The following is a 23,350-nucleotide window of genomic DNA, read 5'->3' as shown; positions in this document are numbered from 1 at the left end:
CATGTTGTCTAATGATTTTACCAATTGGGAGCATATATATAGTAAAAAGAATTGGACCAAGCACTGAACCCTGTGGTACTCCGCAAGTAACCCTGGAGTATGAAGACGATTTGTCATGTACATTTACAAAATGAAATCTGTCAGACAGGTGGGATTTAAACCAGCCTAACGCTGTTCCTTTGATCCCTACAACATGTTCAAGTCTTTCTAAAAGAACATTGTGATCAACTGTGTCAAAGGCAGCACTGAGATCTAACAAGATGTAGCGTAGTAATTATTGTATGTATTTGGGTGATTTTTAAGCTTAATATACTACCCTACACTTTGACCAATGTGATGTGAATTTCCATATAAATATGGGAATCCAGTCTGATTGGTCTTTGAATGTTTAACCAGAGGATTTATAAATCTTTGTTTATTCAGGGATTGTAGGACACTTTGTATTAATTCAAGAAGAGAGTCAAGTTTATAAAAAGTAAGAATTTTTTCCCCCAAACAATTAAAACATGACAAGTTAACTAAGACTACTGTGATGGATGGATCTAGGTGGATGGAATGTGATGTATGGTGACTATGTGTGAATGTGAGGTTATCAGAACCTTCGTATCTAGAAGAACTAAGTTATGGGTGTACAAAAAAGAGAATTTGGTTTGCATTAACTAGGAAGTTGATTCTTATAAAAACCACATCAGACGCGATTCATGCTGTGTCTACCTCACCCTTTTGGAAGACCCTCTTTGTGGAGCCGGAGGTCAGGAAGATCGGATGACCTCTGGGCACAGAGGTTCAGTGGATGACCCGCAGCACCGACTCTCCAGTCCAGAGATGTTTCCCAAGTCATAACAGATAGATGGAAGCATTTGCGTCTAGAAGGACTCTTAGGGAGTCAGAACTGTATCAGCTTGTTCTGCAGGAACCGTTTGCTGTGTCAGCTTCAGCGTGTAGCAGGGTTTTTTGACAGCTTGTCAAAAATGCTCTGGGTTAAATAGGTTTCGCTCTGGATGGCCGTTCCGTAGCTTTCTCTAGAACTGCCTCTCGGTGAAGTGAGCTCTGTTTTAATATTCTCATGTTATGGTTTACTTGTCCAGTCAGAATGTGCCATGTTAAGGGGTGTTAACAAGCAAACCTCAGAACATCACGCCTTCTTTCAGATACAGGATGCTCTGATTTGTGGGTAAGAAAATATCTATGTGTCATGATGTTTAACTTAACTTTAATTTATCTCTAATTAACCTTGTGTCTGAGTGTAGGTGATGATTACCTTGTCATATCAAACATTACTGATCATCATGTATAAATCGTTCATTGTAATAATAACGTTCATTTCAAACTTCAGTAATTCAAGCACAGATTAATCAATCTTATTAATTTAAGCACAGATTAATCAAGACATAATTTTTATTATTCATATAACATTTGTTCATTCAACCATATTGTTCTTTCACTATTATAGCAGTTCAGTCCTTTCTTCTGTGCAGGATGGCCTAGATAAGCAGACAGGCTTGGCACAGAAGGACCTTGAGAAGGGAACATGATGTTGAAGTCTAGACAATCTGAGTGTAAACACTCAGTGTCGAATCTTTTCCTGTAACTTGGAAGATTAAGAGACGCGCAGAGGCAGATGCATGTCTGTAGATGACCTGGTGGCATGTAGGTCAATACGTAGGTGAAAACTGACCATTTATGGACATTACAAAGACTAGAACAGACACAAGATTCTTATCTGAGGCCATGAGAATATCATTTGTAACTCTCACTAATGCAGTTTCAGTGCTGTGATACTCTCTAAAACCAGACTGAAATTCCTCAAACAGAGCATTAGTGTTTAAATGCTCACATACTTGGATGGCCACTATTTTCTCCAGGACTTTGGATAAAAATGGAAGGTTAGATATTGGTCTATAATTCATTGGGTCATCTGGATCCAGAGAAGGCTTCTTAAGTGAAGGTTTGATTACAGCAACCATAAAATCTTGTGGTACATACCCATACCCATTTACTAAGGATAGATTGATTATATCTAGAATGGGGGCAGTAACCAAAGGAAATGCATCTTTAAATAATTTGGTTGGGATTGGATCTAAAATGCAAGTTGAAGGTTTAGATGAAGCTAATATTTTTGATAACTCTGAAAGCTTCCAATGATCTGAACTGTAATCCGCCAGGCAAGTAACCCAAGGCAACACAAGAACACTGCGCTCAGTCAAATCTTGTGCATGTAGGCCAAAGTAACACCCACACTTATTAAGACACCTAATTTAACATTAATTACTTTAATAATCACTTCATCAAATCCAGCCATGCCTTTGCTACAGCTTCACCCGTCTCAGGGGTCTCTGACCTTGACTCATCTATATGCAATTGTAGCGTGCTTCCCAGGAAGTGAGGACATCTGGCGAAACTCAGCAGAGTAGAGAGCACACACACAGGACACTTGAATGTAGACACACAGATGGCATCTGATAAATGATGAATGACCCACACTTGTATAGCGCCTCTCAAGAGTAAGAACTCCAAAGCGCTTTACACTACAGTGTATCATTCATCCATTCACACACTCATTCACACACTGAGATGTGATGAGCTACGACCACTACCAGCATGCAAGGTGGGTTAAGTGTCTTGCCCAAGGACACAACAGCAGAATTATCTGTCCGGAGCCGGGATCGAACCTGCAACCTTTTGATTACTGGACAACCCGCTCAACCTGTTGAGCTACTGCCAGTGTTGGGCAAGTTACTTCAAACCTGTAATGCATTATTTATTACTTGTTACCCTCATTTAAAAGTAATGCATTACATTACAATATTACTGATTTTAAATTGTAAGGCATTACATTACTTTTGCATTACTCTAAGTTACTTTCACCAAAACAACTTCAGTATGAATCTGGTCATGTGACGCTCAGTGAGCTCATGACATATATGTGGAAGGTGACGTGGTGTCTGAGCTAGGGTTGCTGTTAAAAACAGTCAGATATAATAACAGTGCTTTAAAATGATTGTTTATTAAATAAAAACAACAACAATCTGTACTCTCAGCACGCTGCCACCTTATATTAACTGAGCAGGGAGTGAGGTGGTGGGGGCTCCAAGCCTATATTTAGCCTTGGTCCCCAAATGCCTTGATACGGCCCTGGATGTGGGACTGACTCCTGGGGTGATCTGATTCTATCACATGTATAAATATTAAATGCTTATATATTATTGCTTTTCACTGGTAAAAATGAGTATTGGGGATTAATCTACCTACTTTTTTCTTTTTTTTCTTGATTTTATTTGAATAATTTCCTGCCCTTTCTCTCTCTAACCTTCCTGCATGCTGCATGTTTTCTCCATCTTCCAGAAAAAATCTGTTTCCTAGACTTCCTACTTTCTAACTAATCAGCCAAAGGGATCTTCACATGCGCGGCGCTCCAGCAGCAATGAGTTGAAATCACCGGGGCACAGATTATTAACTCAGCTGAGGCAAAGCACGTCAGAAAAGCACAAAATACCAGAGAACATGCGCTGATATGAACGATCGCAAGTGAATTATTTTGTTTTAGTGGAGCGATTTTGTGAATGTTGCAGCGGCCGCGTGCAGGACGCAGCTGGAGTAGTTGAGCCGTTACCGCGGCGTCCTCTCTGCCCGCAAAGCTGAGTCCATAAATGACGTCATATATGCAGATACTGGATCTTTCTTCGGGTTTCCCGCAATTTGAATTTTTAAGGAACACATACATCTTGAGTCTGGGTTTAAAAATGCATTGTAATTACCGCGTTACTGACAATTGTACCGAGTAAATATTACCATTTTCTTTCCCTGTAATGCCTTACATTACCACATTACAGCAAAAAGCAATGCATTACAGTAATTAATTACTTTTGTACCGCATTACTCCCAACACTGGCTACTGCTGCCCCAACAATGCAAAACGCATTGCAAAACAACAACTAAAAAGAAATCTAGTACTATATGTATCTGTATGGGCTATGTGAAAGCAGATTGTGAAAATAGTCCAGGTGAAAGAAGTGGATGCAGTAGCTACGTGTACTGGAAAAGCGTTGAAAAAGAACAAAATAAACATAACCCTAAAATATATGTAAGGGAAAGTTAACGCTTTTGAGCAAAATTTCATCAAAATCGAAGGGCAAGATTATCTGTAGCCCACAACTGGTAAAAATAAGAAGGAAAACAAAAGAGATATGTAGTGTAGTCTGTGTATTCCTTGGCATTCCATCCATGGCATGGATCAGAAGTTATATCTTAGACCGTACGCAAACAGTGAGAATAGAGGGTTACCAATCTGCTCCTCTACCTCTTATCTATGGTCGTTTCTCAAGGATCAATACTGGGCCCAAACTTATTCAAAATCTATAACTGGAAATCTAGAACTGGAACACGCTGTCGTATACAACAATCCAGAGCATCCCAAACATGCTCAATGGGTGACATGTCTGTTGAGTATGCTGGTCATGCAAAAACTGGGATGTTTCCAGCTTCCAGGAAATGTGTCCAGATTCTTGTAATATGGGCGTGTGTTATCAGGCTGCAACATGAGGTGAAAGAAAGAAGAAAACGATCATTTCTATAGCGCCTCTCAAGATAAAAATCACGAGGCGCTTCACAAAAACAAATAATTTAAAATATAAAAAAGATTTCAAAAATGTATCAATTACATGTTTAAAATAAGCAAAAATAGACAATTGTGATTAAAAAATGCTAAGAAAGAGAGCGAGAGAGAGTGAGATTAGGAAAGAGGAGGAAAAGCATAGGCCCCAGCACAGAACCTTGTGGGACACCATGGAGGAGGGAGGTGGTGGAGGACCTAAACTTTGAGACGGCCACAGAGAAGGAACGCTCAGAGAGATAAGAGGAGAACCACTGCAGAGCAGTTCCTGATAGGCTTACCCAGTCTCTCAGCCTCTCCAGTAGCAGGTGACGGTCAACAGTATCAAAGCTGCTAGCCTGGCCTGCCAGAGTTATCCTCTGTTTAATTCTGCAGAGAAAGAGTCTGGTAACTCACAGGCATAGAGGCACTTGATGTGCGGGACTAGGCAGCTTAAAAATAACCAGTCAGAAAAAAGATGGAAATGCTGACAGTAACGCGCGACACTTGCATTTTTTTAAAAGGCGTCTGTCAAAGGCACAAACATCTTTCTTTAGAAACGAGGCTTTTAGCACTTCTACTTATTGTGGTTTTAAAGACGTGTCCAAGTCATTTAGAACAGAAAAAGAGCCGCAGCAAAGTCCGCTTCAGTCGCCATGTTCGACAAACTTGGTGTTATGGTGTATGACGTATGCTACTCAGCGCTGATTGGCTCGGTTAAAATTCTCAGGGGGTGGGGTTATTTGAATAGGAGAGTTCCCAGACCCTTTTTCTGTGCAGAATTAAACAGCACATTTAAACAAAGAGGTGAACATGCTGGGTGTGAAGGTCCTGGGCTGGTGTGGTCACATGTGGTCTGTGGTTGTGAGGCTGGTTGGATGTACTGCCAAATTCTCCGAATCACATTTGGAGACAGCTTATGGTAGAAAAATGAACATTAATTTCACGGGCTACAGCTCTGGTAGACATTCCTGCAGTCAGCATGCCAATTGCACGCTCCCTCAAAAGTTGCAACTTCTGTGGCATTGTGCTGTTTGATCAAACTGCACATGTCAGGGTGTCCTTTTATTGTGGGCAGTCTAAGGCACACCTATACATTATTCATGCTGTCTAATCAGCCCCTTGATATGACACACTTGTGAGGTGGGATGGATTATCTTGGTAAAGGAAACGTGCTCACTAACACATGTAGACAGATTTCAGAACAACAGTTGAAAGTCATGGGTGTTATGAGCATGTAGAAAAAGTTTCAGTTGTTTGAGTTCAGCTCATGAAAATGGGAGCAAAAACATTTTTTTTTGTTCAGCGTAATAGTATCATCCTTGCTGTTGACAGTTCTCATATAGCTTTATATGCAGACGACTATTTTATATCCAGTTAGGCAAGATGAACCCAGACTCCTCCTGAAGGACTAAACACCGGTCTCAGTCATCTCCATGGCTGTGAGTTAGAATGACAACAGGGACAGCCAATCACACATTAGTATGACGCGGAAGAGCCAATCAGCATGTGCCTGGCGTAGTGACTTTCTCCAAGATCTCATCCATTTTGCTTGCTAACACCGGGATTGCAGCTAGAACCTCTAGCTTGCGATTCATCTCAAGAAACCTTGTCAATCGCGTTGAATGACCAGTTAACCAAATCCATGATTTAATAGAGTTTTCAGGAGGAATGCAGAGAAGTGGTCTGTAGGTATACAGGACAAGAGCTTTGGAAAAAAAAGATAAGGAAGAGAAAAGAGAAGTGTCTGTACTCTCTGGGTGCCAGAAGCAGAGAACTGTTTAGGTGTGAAGGAGAACACAGCAGAAGAAGAAACTGGCTGGACATTTAATGTGTGATGACCTCTGCCCACTGGTAGCAGGTTGTTGAAAAATGTCATGGCCTTCTCCTACGTTACACCTCCTAATACACCTCCCCTGGCTTCGCTATGGAGCAGACTTACTTTAACTAAGAAACTTTTATGCTAGTCGTGTGAGAGCCCTGGTTTGGGTCTGGGATCCAGTGGGTCCTTCAGTGATGCTAATGGGCCGGCCCGGTTGATTCCACACATCCTTGTCTTAAGCCCTTGTGGGCTGATTCTACCCACCAATCAGAGGCTTGCTCTAATGGAAGGTGTGAATGTGCTGTCAGCAGTGGGTGTGTTGGCCCTGGTCGGCCTGAAGCAGACCCCCTCGAGAAGAGGGCTGAGAATGAGCCTTGGTTGGCCCGCAAAAATACCAGGCCACCCAGATATGTAAACAACCTACGCTACCCGGCCCGGGCCGACCCGGTACAGATGGGAATGGCCCATTAGTTATGAAATCAAGACTGAAGTCTGGTGCCTATCTCCACCAGTCAACGGGCAAGTAGGCGGGGTACACCCTGGACAGAGAGCCAGTCCATCGCAGGGCACAGCCAAACATGAACTCAGCCAATATTAGTCTCTTGTTAAAACCAGGCAAAGACCCAGCATTTCCTACCAGCTATCGCCCAATTTCTCTTATTAATGTTGATCTCAAAATAATTTGTAAAGCCCTGGCAAAAAGATTAGAGAAGGTAACCCCCTTCATAATACACCCTGACCAAACTGGTTTCATCAAGGGTAGACAGTCATCCACTAACTCACGTAGATTACTTAATTTGATAGATTTCTCTTACAGTAGAAACATGGAAACTAGTATATTATCTCTAGATGCAGAAAAAGCTTTTGATAGAGTTAACTGGAAGTTCTTATTTGCAACTTTACATAAATTTGGCTTTGGGAACTTCTTCATAAACTGGCTACAAACATTATACAGTTCACCAACAGCACGTGTCAGGACGAACAACCAAATATCAGCTAGCTTCTGTCTTCAGAGGGGGACCAGGCAGGGATGCCCACTCTCCCCCTCACTGTTCGCTATCTTTATCGAACCACTAGTGGCAGCAATTAGGCAAACAACATGTATTAAAGGGATAAAGTGTAAGAAAATAGAACATAAGATCAGTCTTTATGCAGATGATGCTTTACTCTTTCTCCAGAATTCTCAATCCTCTCTCTCCCAAGCAATAGAACTGATAAACTCTTTTTCAAGAGTTTCAGATTACTCTATAAACTGGTTAAAATCCACAGTTCTACCAATTAATTTCTCTTTTGTCAATTTGCTTAATACACAATTGGAGTCAGGGAATATCACATACCTGGGAATTAATGTCTCTCCCAAGCTGGCAGATCTAACCAAACTAAACTACATCCCACTTTTAAGGAAAGTGGAAGATGATCTTGCAAGATGGAAATCCTTACCAATATCACTCATGGGGAGAGTTGCTACAGTTAAAATGATGGTCTTACCCAGAATAAATTACTTATTCTCGATGATCCCAAACAAACCTCCAGCTGACTGGTTTAAATCTCTGGACTCCTCAATTACTAAATTCCATTGGCAGGATAAACCTCCGTGAATTAGCTTAAAAACGCTTCAGACGACCAAAGACAGAGGAGGACTGGATCTACCCAACTTTTATTATTATTTCTTAGCCAACAGGCTGCAATATATACCAAGATGGTTGAAAGATAACCCACTAGACGAGTCCTGGTTAGATATAGAACAGACACTTTGCAATACGATAGAGCTTTCAGACTTACCATTTATTAGCTCAACCATAAGACAACATGAAGGCTTCAAAAGTATTAGTATCAGCACCTCTCTGACAGCATGGTGGGAGTATCTTAAAATGACAGAGTCTTCACTAGTACCATGCAGACGCACACCTATCTGGAATAATCCTGATATTTTGCAAAATAATAAAATGATGAACCTTCCGGACTGGGAAAATAAAGGAATCCTATACCTGGAGCACATATATGAAGGATTGGACTTCATCCCATTTAATAGAATAGCCTCCCAATTTGGAATGGATAAGAATAGCTTTTTAGAATACCACCAAATTAAATCTGTAGTAAAACAAAAATTTAAGCTCAATAAAATAGAATTACAAACACCACCAAGGGTATTAGACTTCTATAATCTCAAACCCCCCAAACTACTGTCTAAAGCAGTGGTTCCCAAACTTATTTAGCCGCGCACCCCCTTCTATGTCCCGACCATGTCGACGCACCCCCCAGCCCCCACATCAGTGCATGGCTATATATATATATATATATATATATATATATATATATATATATATATATATATATATATATATATATATATATATATATATATATATATATATATATATATATATATATGAGACGTTGCAGGTCTGTGAGAGCCAGAGATTTTCCTTGTTTGAAGGGACCAAATACTTATTTTCCACCCTGATTTACAAATAAATTCTTTAAAAATCCTGCCATGTGAATTCATGGATTTTTTTTCACATTCTGTCTCTCACAGTTGAAGTGTACCTGTGATGTAAATTACTGACCTCTGTCATCATTTTAAGTAGGAGAACTTGCACAATCGGTGGCTGACTAAATACCTTTTTGCCCCACTGTAGATTAACTATAACATGCATGTAAATATCTAATGTGGGACTGCAGCACATGAATAAATGAGAGTTAAGTTACTGATAAAAATCTTGTTATTAATCAGACACACACCACATGTGGAATGGATGCTGCTGCTAATATGAGCAGAAGTCCCTCACCTGAACAAGCAGGTGCAGCAGTTAGTGGCAGGAGGTGCAGATGTCTCCTCTGGTGGCTCAAGGTCCATAAACAAGGAGAAGACCACAACGGGATCCAGGATCACCTTTCAGTGCACTCACAGAAGACGTGTTTTCTCCAGAGAGCACGCTCTGACAAATCCTTAATAATAATAATAACAATAATAATAATAAAACGAAGAGGTGCTTCACAAGGACAATTTTTTTTAACAATTAATTAAATTTCTAATAATAATTCATTTTAAATGATTACAAACATCATAAAAATGGAAAGAGTAACAAAAAACATGACATCCATTCTACAGTGTCAGTATCCTGTCGGGTGTTTTTGCACCAATCGTGTGACACAGCTGTTTTTTCAACTAAATAATTATTTAACGAGTAAATAAATGTATGGATGAGGAACATGTGGACGACTGAGACCTTTGGTGTTACACTTACCTCGTTCTTCAGTAGATGTTGGTACGCACGGTCTGAGGATTTCCTAAAGAACATTTCCACCCACAAGTACAAAATGATGAATACCACACAATGTGTAAGTTTGTTCCTACGCTTGAAATACAAACAGATCTGTGCATAAGTGTGGTTAATAAATTCAGCCCCTGGAGTAGCCTAGCCATTCTCCAGACCTCAACTCTGTAGAAAATCTGTGGAGGGAGTCGAAAGTCTGTTTTTCCCATCAACAGCACCAAAACATCACAGCTCTAGAGAAGATCTGCAAGGAAGAATTGGCTAAAATGTCAGCTACATTGTGTACATCCCACTACGCAGCCTTCTTCAGAGCTAAAAAAGGAGAGGGAAGTGATGCTGCCAACAGCGGCTAGCGCTGAAACAGACCACGGTAGTGGTCCAAACGTTAGCATAAAGGTCGTACAACGTTTTCCTGTTAAAAAAGAACTGAGTAAAGGATCTTTTGTACGTACTTGCTGTGTTTGTCTTCTAATTCCATTTTTTTAAACACATAAGGTTTCTCTTTAGCTCGCTGACAGTTTTGTTTGCGTCTGCAAACATCTTCAGAGCTCACGCTGACGGTGGCGTCACTTCCTACTCCGTTTATCCGCGGGCAGCAGAGAACTAAAGGAAATTACAATAGAAGACAACGACATACTCATCTCACATGACGTCACATTTCTGTTCACAAAAACACCAACCCAACAAACCATAGACATAGTAGTTAACAGAATCAGACAGGACAAGACTTTACACAAAAGGACAAACCTCACAGCAGATGACATAGCACAACTGATAGCACTGGTAGCTAACTCCACTTACTTCACGTACGACAACACAATATACAAACAACTGGAAGGCTTCGCCATGGGTAACCCGTTATCAGCCACCCTGTGCCAGTTTTTCATGGAAGACCTGGAACAAAAAGCCATAGCCACCCCCCCCCCAAACTGCAAAATAAAACTATGGAAACGCTACGTAGACGACATACTGGAAATCATACCAAAAGGTCAAACAGAAACACTAACACAACACTTGAATAACATGGACGACACGGGCAGCATAAAGTTCACTTATGAGTTAGAAACAGAAGGCAGCATAGCATTTATGGACATGAAAATCACCAGGCAGACCGACGGGACCCTAAACATAAACACATACAGGAAACCAACACACACAGACCAATATCTATTATGGACATCAGAACACCCCACCATACACAACATGTCAGTAATCAGAACATTATATCACCGAGCAAACATAATAACAGAAGAGAGAGACCGTAAACAAGAGGACAAACACATACAACACGCTTTAAAGACCTGCAGATACCCGACATGGGCAATAAACAAAGGAAAACAACAAACAACAACAGAAAGACAAGAACCAAAACCAGTGATGACCCTACCATACATCAGAGGCATAACAGAAAAAATAAGAGCAACAATGAACAAACACAACATAAACACACCAACAAAACCATACACAACAGTTAGAAACAGACCAGTGCACCCAAAAGACAAAATATCAGCTGGACAAAAATGTGGAGTCGTTTACGAAATCCCATGCAAACTCTGCAGTAAAACATACATAGGAGAAACCGGACGCCAACTCAACACACGAACAATAGAACATAGAAAGGAGTGCGAGAAAAACTAGAAAATTATCTTTTAGTTTGAGGAATGTGATCAGGTATTGTGGTGGTGGGTGCTGATGTCTGTGTGTCCTGCTTGTCTCTTCTTCAGGTCGGGTTTATGGCGTCCTTGGGAAGCGGGAGGGTCGAGTCCTCCATGAGGAGATGAAGGAAGGGACAGACATGTTCCTCATCAAAGCAGTGCTGCCTATTGCAGAGAGCTTTGGCTTTGCAGATGAGATACGTAAGAGGACCAGTGGACTGGCCAGTCCTCAGCTGCTCTTCAGCCACTGGGAGGTAAGCAAAACTGTTTTTATTCTGATGTTGGGGAGTTCTCTGCATGAACATGACCTCTTGTTAACCCCTGCCATCTCATAGACAGTCAGTAAATGCAGTCTGTCTGAAGTGAATCTTGCAGGTTGGTCCATTTTAGACAACTTTCATTTCTTTATTGGGCTGTTTGAGGTTTTATCTCAGCGTTGGTGGAATCACACCTGATGGGAAGTTAATATGAATTACTGTATAAATGACTGGGTCAGCTGTAGGGTTGTCACGGTATGAAAATGTAACCTCACGGTTATTGTGACCAAAATTATCGCGGTTTTCGGTATTATCGCGGTATTTTTTAAACGGTGTTGCATATGTTCAGAAAGCATTGATAGTCCTGTTCTACACAAACTGAAATAGTTCTGAAAAGGTTTAACATGTTTATTAAACCTAAAATAACACAAAGCCTCAGCAAAAGTGCAACTTTTCACAAGTAAAGGAACAAACAGCTTCTTTTTCTGGAACGTGTTACAGTAGTCAGTGCAGGTTTAAATGATACAAATCCAAACATTCAAAACATAAACAATATGTAAACAAATCAAAGAAACACCACTTGTTTTCTCATATACTTGTTTTCTTCATTATCAAAATGAAAATCTAAAACTCCAGTCCACACTTGACTTGAGTGCTGTACAAGTCAACCTTAAAAAATATGTATTTAAAATAAATAGCCACTTTAAACAAATTACTAAAATAACTACTACACTATGTAATCAAATCCAAACGTTCAAGTATAAATGGCATTGAATAAGTAAACAAATCAATGACAAGGAACTAATTGCATATTTCTCTTCATCATCAACAAATAAGATGCTTCATCCAGCAACAGGGTGTCCGTGACACGGTTTAAATGCTGGCAGAGGACGCTGCGGCTGCAGGATATAGTGACTCGTTGCATTCTCCCTCAACCAGAAGTCCTCACGTCATGCATTTAAGCTAAAATGCTAATGCTAACTTACCTTGCACTGGCTGTAGAGACGTGGGTGATCGTCACACAGATGTGCCGTTAGATTCGAAGTGTTGCTGCCTTCTGCAGACACTTGTTTCCTGCACGTTCTGCAGACGGGATAGCCGTCTTCTATTAACTGTCCCTCAGCATTTTTCAGAAATCTAAAATATGCCCATACTTCCGATTTAGTCTTCTTTGAGGGCTGATGGATGTCCTGGGCGCTGCCGTCTCCTCCTTCGGCCGTTATTTCAGCTTCAAAGTTTTGGTGCCGTTGCAAACTAAAAAGTGCGTGTGCGCGCCGCGGGAACTTCAGCTGAAGCGACGGTGGCTGGTAAGGGTCACCGCGCCTAAACCGCGGCCACGGTAAACCCACCGAGATAATATAGTTTTTTAAAAACTGGACGGTTATTTTTATTGTCAACTTTTTTACCGGGGTTTCCCGCCATACCGGTTACCGTGACAACCCTAGGCTCACCTTCAATGTCCCTGTGAGGTTTCAGAGTTTGTTTGATATTTATTCATTAATGAACCTTTATTTAATGTTTGTATTAATAAACCTTAATGTAATATTTTTATATTACATTAAGGTTTATTTAATATTTATTTATTAATAAACCTTTATTTAATATTTACACACATTCTGGACAGAGAAGACAGACGGTGTGAGAGAGGAGTAAAAGAAGCTTTCTATGTCAAACGTGAAAAACCCACTTTAAAATAGGGGCGGGGCTTAGATTTCACCTTTCCAGTACCTATAATGCAGCTTTGGGTTTCATTCCTAAACAGCTTCAGTCTAGGTCGCACCTTCCTGCAGCTGATCAACACGACTCCCTCTCAGTAGAGGCTACAGGCTCATCTGGGGATGTAGAGGAGTGGCACTCAGAGTGGTTTCTGCTGGTTAAATAACAGGAAGTGGATGCAGTAGACTACACCACATGTCTGCTGGTTAAATAACAGGAAGTGGATGCAGTAGACTACACCACATATCTGCTGGTTAAATAACAGGAAGTGGATGCAGTAGACTACACCACATGTCTGCTGGTTAAATAACAGGAAATGGATGCAGTAGACTACACCACATATCTGCTGGTTAAATAACAGGAAGTGGATGCAGTAGACTACACCACATGTCTGCTGGTTAAATAACAGGAAGTGGATGCAGTAGACTACACCACATGTCTGCTGGTTAAATAACAGGAAGTGGATGCAGTAGACTACACCACATGTCTGCTGGTTAAATAACAGGAAGTGGATGCAGTAGACTACACCACATGTCTGCTGGTTAAATAACAGGAAGTGGATGCAGTAGACTACACCACATATCTGCTGGTTAAATAACAGGAAGTGGATGCAGTAGACTACACCACATGTCTGCTGGTTAAATAACAGGAAGTGGATGCAGTAGACTACACCACATGTCTGCTGGTTAAATAACAGGAAGTGGATGCAGTAGACTACACCACATGTCTGCTGGTTAAATAACAGGAAGTGGATGCAGTAGACTACACCACATGTCTGCTGGTTAAATAACAGGAAGTGGATGCAGTAGACTACACCACATATCTGCTGGTTAAATAACAGGAAGTGGATGCAGTAGACTACACCACATATCTGCTGGTTAAATAACAGGAAGTGGATGCAGTAGACTACACCACATGTCTCCTGGTTAAATAACAGGAAATGGATGCAGTAGACTACACCACATATCTGCTGGTTAAATAACAGGAAGTGGATGCAGTAGACTACACCACATGTCTGCTGGTTAAATAACAGGAAGTGGATGCAGTAGACTACACCACATGTCTGCTGGTTAAATAACAGGAAGTGGATGCAGTAGACTACACCACATGTCTGCTGGTTAAATAACAGGAAGTGGATGCAGTAGACTACACCACATATCTGCTGGTTAAATAACAGGAAGTGGATGCAGTAGACTACACCACATGTCTGCTGGTTAAATAACAGGAAGTGGATGCAGTAGACTACACCACATGTCTGCTGGTTAAATAACAGGAAGTGGATGCAGTAGACTACACCACATATCTGCTGGTTAAATAACAGGAAGTGGATGCAGTAGACTACACCACATGTCTCCTGGTTAAATAACAGGAAATGGATGCAGTAGACTACACCACATGTCTGCTGGTTAAATAACAGGAAGTGGATGCAGTAGACTACACCACATGTCTGCTGGTTAAATAACAGAAAGTGGATGCAGTAGACTACACCACATGTCTGCTGGTTAAATAACAGGAAGTGGATGCAGTAGACTACACCACATGTCTGCTGGTTAAATAACAGGAAGTGGATGCAGTAGACTACACCACATATCTGCTGGTTAAATAACAGGAAGTGGATGCAGTAGACTACACCACATGTCTGCTGGTTAAATAACAGGAAATGGATGCAGTAGACTACACCACATGTCTGCTGGTTAAATAACAGGAAGTGGATGCAGTAGACTACACCACATGTCTCCTGGTTAAATAACAGGAAGTGGATGCAGTAGACTACACCACATGTCTGCTGGTTAAATAACAGGAAGTGGATGCAGTAGACTACACCACATGTCTGCTGGTTAAATAACAGGAAGTGGATGCAGTAGACTACACCACATGTCTGCTGGTTAAATAACAGGAAGTGGATGCAGTAGACTACACCACATATCTGCTGGTTAAATAACAGGAAGTGGATGCAGTAGACTACACCACATGTCTGCTGGTTAAATAACTGGAAGTGGATGCAGTAGACTACACCACATGTCTGCTGGTTAAATAACAGGAAGTGGATGCAGTAGACTACACCACATGTCTGCTGGTTAAATAACAGGAAGTGGATGCAGTAGACTACACCACATATCTGCTGGTTAAATAACAGGAAGTGGATGCAGTAGACTACACCACATATCTGCTGGTTAAATAACAGGAAGTGGATGCAGTAGACTACACCACATGTCTGCTGGTTAAATAACAGGAAGTGGATGCAGTAGACTACACCACATGTCTGCTGGTTAAATAACAGGAAGTGGATGCAGTAGACTACACCACATGTCTGCTGGTTAAATAACAGGAAGTGGATGCAGTAGACTACACCACATGTCTGCTGGTTAAATAACAGGAAGTGGATGCAGTAGACTACACCACATGTCTGCTGGTTAAATAACAGGAAGTGGATGCAGTAGACTACACCACATATCTGCTGGTTAAATAACAGGAAGTGGATGCAGTAGACTACACCACATGTCTCCTGGTTAAATAACAGGAAATGGATGCAGTAGACTACACCACATATCTGCTGGTTAAATAACAGGAAGTGGATGCAGTAGACTACACCACATGTCTGCTGGTTAAATAACAGGAAGTGGATGCAGTAGACTACACCACATGTCTGCTGGTTAAATAAAGCCCCATTCCCACCTGTACCGGGTCGGCCCGGGCCGGGTAGCGTAGGTTGTTTACATATCTGGGTGGCCTGGAATTTTCCCGGGCCAACCAAGGCTCATTCTCGGCCCTCTTCCCGAGGGGTACTGCTTCAGGCCGACCAGGGCCAACACGCCCACTGCTGACAGCAAATTCACACCTTCCATTAGAGCAAGCCTCTGATTGGTGGGTAGAATCAGCCCATTCACACCTTCCATTAGAGCAAGCCTCTGATTGGTGGGTAGAATCAGCCCACATGGGCTTAAGACAAGGATGTGTGGACTCAACCGGGCCAGGCTGGGGCCGACTGGGGCTACCCGGCCCGGGCCGACCCGGTACAGGTGGGAATGGGGCTCAACAGGAAGTGGATGCAGTAGACTACACCACATGTCTGCTGGTTAAATAACAGGAAGTGGATGCAGTAGACTACACCACATATCTGCTGGTTAAATAACAGGAAGTGGATGCAGTAGACTACACCACATATCTGCTGGTTAAATAACAGGAAGTGGATGCAGTAGACTACACCACATGTCTGCTGGTTAAATAACAGGAAGTGGATGCAGTAGACTACACCACATGTCTGCTGGTTAAATAACAGGAAGTGGATGCAGTAGACTACACCACATGTCTGCTGGTTAAATAACAGGAAGTGGATGCAGTAGACTACACCACATGTCTGCTGGTTAAATAACAGGAAGTGGATGCAGTAGACTACACCACATATCTGCTGGTTAAATAACAGGAAGTGGATGCAGTAGACTACACCACATGTCTGCTGGTTAAATAACAGGAAGTGGATGCAGTAGACTACACCACATATCTGCTGGTTAAATAACAGGAAGTGGATGCAGTAGACTACACCACATGTCTGCTGGTTAAATAACAGGAAGTGGATGCAGTAGACTACACCACATATCTGCTGGTTAAATAACAGGAAGTGGATGCAGTAGACTACACCACATGTCTGCTGGTTAAATAACAGGAAGTGGATGCAGTAGACTACACCACATGTCTGCTGGTTAAATAACAGGAAGTGGATGCAGTAGACTACACCACATATCTGCTGGTTAAATAACAGGAAGTGGATGCAGTAGACTACACCACATGTCTGCTGGTTAAATAACAGGAAGTGGATGCAGTAGACTACACCACATATCTGCTGGTTAAATAACAGGAAGTGGATGCAGTAGACTACACCACATATCTGCTGGTTAAATAACAGGAAGTGGATGCAGTAGACTACACCACATATCTGCTGGTTAAATAACAGGAAATGGATGCAGTAGACTACACCACATGTCTGCTGGTTAAATAACAGGAAGTGGATGCAGTAGACTACACCACATGTCTGCTGGTTAAATAACAGGAAGTGGATGCAGTAGACTACACCACATGTCTGCTGGTTAAATAACAGGAAGTGGATGCAGTAGACTACACCACATATCTGCTGGTTAAATAACAGGAAGTAGATGCAGTAGACTACACCACATATCTGCTGGTTAAATAACAGGAAATGGATGCAGTAGACTACACCACATATCTGCTGGTTAAATAACAGGAAATGGATGCAGTAGACTACACCACATGTCTGCTGGTTAAATAACAGGAAGTGGATGCAGTAGACTACACCACATGTCTGCTGGTTGAATAACAGGAAATGGATGCAGTAGACTACACCACATATCTGCTGGTTAAATAACAGGAAGTGGATGCAGTAGACTACACCACATATCTGCTGGTTAAATAACAGGAAGTGGATGCAGTAGACTACACCACATATCTGCTGGTTAAATAACAGGAAGTGGATGCAGTAGACTACACCACATATCTGCTGGTTAAATAACAGGAAATGGATGCAGTAGACTACACCACATGTCTGCTGGTTAAATAACAGGAAGTGGATGCAGTAGACTACACCACATGTCTGCTGGTTAAATAACAGGAAGTGGATGCAGTAGACTACACCACATGTCTGCTGGTTAAATAACAGGAAGTGGATGCAGTAGACTACACCACATGTCTGCTGGTTAAATAACAGGAAGTGGATGCAGTAGACTACACCACATGTCTGCTGGTTAAATAACAGGAAGTGGATGCAGTAGACTACACCACATGTCTGCTGGTTAAATAACAGGAAGTGGATGCAGTAGACTACACCACATGTCTGCTGGTTAAATAACAGGAAGTGGATGCAGTAGACTACACCACATGTCTGCTGGTTAAATAACAGGAAGTGGATGCAGTAGACTACACCACATGTCTGCTGGTTAAATAACAGGAAGTGGATGCAGTAGACTACACCACATGTCCGCTGGTTAAATAACAGGAAGTGGATGCAGTAGACTACACCACATGTCCGCTGGTTAAATAACAGGAAGTGGATGCAGTAGACTACACCACATGTCTGCTGGTTAAATAACAGGAAGTGGATGCAGTAGACTACACCACATGTCTGCTGGTTAAATAACAGGAAGTGGATGCAGTAGACTACACCACATGTCTGCTGGTTAAATAACAGGAAGTGGATGCAGTAGACTACACCACATGTCTGCTGGTTAAATAACAGGAAGTGGATGCAGTAGACTACACCACATATCTGCTGGTTAAATAACAGGAAGTGGATGCAGTAGACTACACCACATATCTGCTGGTTAAATAACAGGAAGTGGATGCAGTAGACTACACCACATATCTGCTGGTTAAATAACAGGAAGTGGATGCAGTAGACTACACCACATGTCTGCTGGTTAAATAACAGGAAGTCGATGCAGTAGACTACACCACATATCTGCTGGTTAAATAACAGGAAGTGGATGCAGTAGACTACACCACATGTCTGCTGGTTAAATAACAGGAAATGGATGCGGTAGACTACACCACATGTCTGCTGGTTAAATAACAGGAAGTGGATGCGGTAGACTACACCACATGTCTGCTGGTTAAATAACAGGAAGTGGATGCGGTAGACTACACCACATGTCTGCTGGTTAAATAACAGGAAGTGGATGCGGTAGACTACACCACATATCTGCTGGTTAAATAACAGGAAGTGGATGCAGTAGACTACACCACATATCTGCTGGTTAAATAACAGGAAGTGGATGCAGTAGACTACACCACATATCTGCTCGTTAAATAACAGGAAGTGGATGCAGTAGACTACACCACATATCTGCTGGTTAAATAACAGGAAGTGGATGCAGTAGACTACACCACATGTCTGCTGGTTAAATAACAGGAAATGGATGCGGTAGACTACACCACATGTCTGCTGGTTAAATAACAGGAAGTGGATGCGGTAGACTACACCACATGTCTGCTGGTTAAATAACAGGAAGTGGATGCAGTAGACTACACCACATATCTGCTGGTTAAATAACAGGAAGTGGATGCAGTAGACTACACCACATATCTGCTCGTTAAATAACAGGAAGTGGATGCAGTAGACTACACCACATATCTGCTGGTTAAATAACAGGAAGTGGATGCAGTAGACTACACCACATGTCTGCTGGTTAAATAACAGGAAGTGGATGCAGTAGACTACACCACATGTCTGCTGGTTAAATAACAGGAAGTGGATGCAGTAGACTACACCACATATCTGCTGGTTAAATAACAGGAAGTGGATGCAGTAGACTACACCACATGTCTGCTGGTTAAATAACAACAGACAGCTGCAGTTATTAGCTTGACTTCCATATTCCTGCTAGGATTGACAAAGCTCCTCAGATGAGAGTGAAACGTGAGGACCTGGGATGATGGGGGGGTTGGACTGGAGCTTTTAACAGCTTGTTTATTATATTGAAATTATTGTTTTTAATGAACAACTTCAACAAGTCATGGTTTAGAAACTTGAATATAATCCATATGAACAAATAAATGGTCTGGCTTGTTCAGTTGTTTCAACCCGATGATCTCGTTTCAGAAACGTGAAAACACGACAACTATAAAGAACCCAAACTTCCAGTAAAACATCTGACATGTTTATTTAACATTTGCACATATACCAAGTAGTGTTTCCATGGTTACATGGTAATTTCTTAGTAAATATTAATGGACACAAACATGGTTTGACTCTATGGGAGGACTGACTTCAGCAGGTGCGGTCCAGAACAGATGGGTAGAATCTGACATGATGTGGTTTTTACAGACACTGTAACTTCTGTTAGAAAGGTTCGATCTAAACCGGTCTAGACCAGTTCCAGACATCCCCACCAAGTCACCAAGTCTGTTCATGAAGGTGCTGTGGTCAACCATGTCAGAAGCTGCAGAAAGATCTAACAGTACTAACACTGTGAACTCCCCGTTGTCTGCAGCCATCATGATGTCACTGGAAACTGCTCGTAGATTTCTGTGTTCCTGAGAACTGTGTGTGAACAAAACAAAACAGTGCAGAAGTGCAGCACAAAGGTGAACAAATGGATGGATTTTGACTGGTAGATGTGGTAATAAAAACACTGCTTGTTATGGTTTACAGTCCAGTGGCCTCATTTATCAAGCTTGCTTACGCACAAAACGTAAGCAACTTTCCATGCAAACTTTGGGATTTATGAAAGAAAACTTAGCGGAAAAATGTGCACAACTTTAAGTTGACTAAGGACCTGGCTTACACACATGTTGGACATGGAGAGCACCTGCAGTGCTGCTGCTGAGAAGATACAGTTATGAAATCCTGCAGCATTATCACTTGTACCGCTTCGTTTTCATACAGAACAAGACCCCCCACATCCACACACGCACAGGCGCGCGCACACACACACACACAGCCTGAAGCCAGAATACTGAATGCAGAATATCAGCAGGGGGACAGCTTGAGACAGAACATCATGCGTCTGTGACGGTGTGTGTCCTGTCACTGTGACCTGACTGATCATGCGCCCTGGCTAGTTGGACAAAGGAGATCTCTGTTTGGGTGACTGGTTAGCGTGCGTGACGTTCACCCGGGAGTCTGGGGATCGAATCCTGATTGGACCATTGTTTTTAAACCCACCACAGATCTGTCTGAAGAAGTCAGCATTGACGGCTTCAGCAACGCTGTGCCACTCCGTGGATTTTCTCTAATTTGTTTTGCAAAAGCACTTCCTTTCATTTCTCCACCTCACCCACAGGTACCTCAACTTCTGCTTGTGAAATAGCGCTTCCTTGACCTGCCTTGATCTACGGTCGCCATGTCATTGGCGGAGCGCTGCAACAGCCGGCTTATGTATAAGCATGAGGTCCACAAGGCACTTTGCATTGACAGTTTATGGCAGTAAGTGGGCGTGGTGAGGGCGGGATGTGGCTAAAATGCAGCTGAGAACCTTTCTAGATAGTCTCCTATTTATGAAGCGGAGATTGCGTGCAGCTGTGCGTCCTCCATGTTTGATAGATCACACACCTGCTCGGTGAAGTACATATTTTTTGCTGAGCTTAAGTACGGTTTTAGTAAGGATTCTACGCCATGTTTGATAAATGAGACCCCTGGAGGGTTCCGGATTCAACACTTCCTGGATGGGGAGGAGTGGTGCATTTTTCATTTGAAAAGGTTGGCTGAAGTGAGGCTAATGCAAGCTTACTGTGAGGGGGTTGTTGCATTTTTTGTTTGTGGAAAAAGAAAACACTGAGATTGTTCTCCCTGATCACAGATGTTGTTAAAGCTTTGTTTTTAGTGTTGACCTGTTTAACACTGACTTCTTCTTCCCCCTCCCTCCTGTATGTTTCAGGTGATTAGCAGTGATCCATACTGGGTTCCCACCACAGAAGAAGAATACCTGCACTTTGGAGAGAAAGCAGATTCTGATAATCAGGCCCTGAAATACATGAATGCTGTCCGCCGGCGGAAAGGTCTCTATGTGGAGGAAAAGATTGTAGAGCATGCAGAGAAGCAGAGGACACTCAGCAAGAACAAGTAGTCTGCTTGAGTTTTTCATTCACTTTAAACTTCATCCTGACTCTCCTCACTGTGTTGCTGTTAAAGGATCAGTTCTTACAACAGTGGCCGTGCAGCCAACCAGGATGCTAGAAGTGCTGCTAGCCACAGCTGACCTTCTGAAGTGAGTGATCAGGAAAATGTTTAACAAGATTCTGAGTGATTCAACAGGCTAACCAGCCTAAGCTCACAGAGTACTGTGTTAGTAGAACAGCATCATTGAGTTGCTGAAGGACTATCAGGAGGTTCCCAGGGGTGTGTCTGTTCTGGAGGTGCATCTAGCTAACAACAGCTTGTCCGAGCAATTTTTACAGTTTGATGTGAAACAAAGTGAAGCTGATGGTATTAAAATGTTTCACCACCTTGGACTTGATGTTTACTTCTGGTTAGAGGACATTTCTGCTGGCAGTACCTTCAGAAATAATCAGGAGAGCTTCACTTCACTGCTGCTGATGTTTCTGTTTTTAGAACGACAATACAGACAAAATCGTTGGCGCCCTTCGGTCAATCAAAGAAAAACCCACAATGGTCACAGAAATAATGAATCTGACAAAATTAATAATAAATACAAATTCTATGAAATGTACCCAATGAAAGAAAAATCGGCACCATCTGTGATTTTTTTGAGCCAAAGTGGAAGATGATCAAGGAGGACACCGTTGTTGAAAACAAATCATGAAAAAGCCAGGCTGGAGTATACCAAACTACTGTCCTGTGGGCAGATGAGACAATAAAGGAACGTGTTGCAAAGACACATGTAACATCCAAAAGGGTCATTTTTCACCTATATATTGATCAACATAGTGACCTTTCATCTACAGTAAAAATCCACCTTCTATTTGGCCTTCCAGAACCAGAACGATCTGTTCAGCGCATGTTGACATTCCATGAAGACAAAACATTCGTCGTCGTCGTCTTCCTCCGCTTATCCGGGTCGCGGGGGCAGCATCCCAACTAGGGAGCTCCAGACTGTCCTCTCCCTGGCCTTCTCCACCAGCTCCTCCGGCAGGACCCCAAGGCGTTCCCGGACCAGATTGGAGATGTAACCTCTCCAACGTGTCCTGAGTCGATCCGGGGCCTCCTGCCGGCAGGACATGCCCGAAACACCTCCCCAGGGAGGCGTCCAGGAGGCATCCTGACCAGATGCCCAAACCTCCTCAACTGGCTCCTTTTGATCCGGAGGAGCAGCGGTTCTACTCCGAGTCCCTCCCGAATGCCCGAGCTCCTCACCCTATCTCTACGGCTGAGCCCGGCCACCCTACGGAGGAAACTCATTTCGGCCGCTTGTATCCGCGATCTCGTTCTTTCGGTCATTACCCAAAGCTCATGACCATAGGTGAGGATTGGGACGTAGATCGACCGGTAGATCGAGAGCCTGGCTTTCTGGCTCAGCTCCCTCTTCACCACGACAGATCGGCTCAGCGTCCGCATCACTGCA

The 23,350-nt window shown here is 42.4% G+C and overlaps 1 protein-coding gene across 2 annotated transcripts in view; it reads left to right on the top strand.

Annotated features, from left to right (window-relative positions):
• The window catches only part of efl1 (elongation factor like GTPase 1), a 98,982-nt gene extending 76,704 nt beyond the window's left edge, over window positions 1-22,278 (top strand). For both annotated transcript variants that reach the window (XM_070554584.1, XM_070554585.1), the window contains 2 exons: window positions 11,416-11,600; window positions 21,707-22,278. In XM_070554584.1, coding sequence (XP_070410685.1) covers window positions 11,416-11,600; window positions 21,707-21,895 — 374 coding nt within the window. In that variant the 3' untranslated portion in view covers window positions 21,896-22,278. The remainder of the gene's footprint in view (window positions 1-11,415; window positions 11,601-21,706) is intronic.
• Window positions 22,279-23,350: the final 1,072 nt, after the last annotated feature.

This window comes from Nothobranchius furzeri, chromosome 9 (assembly GCF_043380555.1).
Source record: "Nothobranchius furzeri strain GRZ-AD chromosome 9, NfurGRZ-RIMD1, whole genome shotgun sequence".
NCBI lineage: Eukaryota > Metazoa > Chordata > Actinopteri > Cyprinodontiformes > Nothobranchiidae > Nothobranchius > Nothobranchius furzeri.
This window is presented reverse-complemented; position numbering and strand designations above follow the sequence as displayed.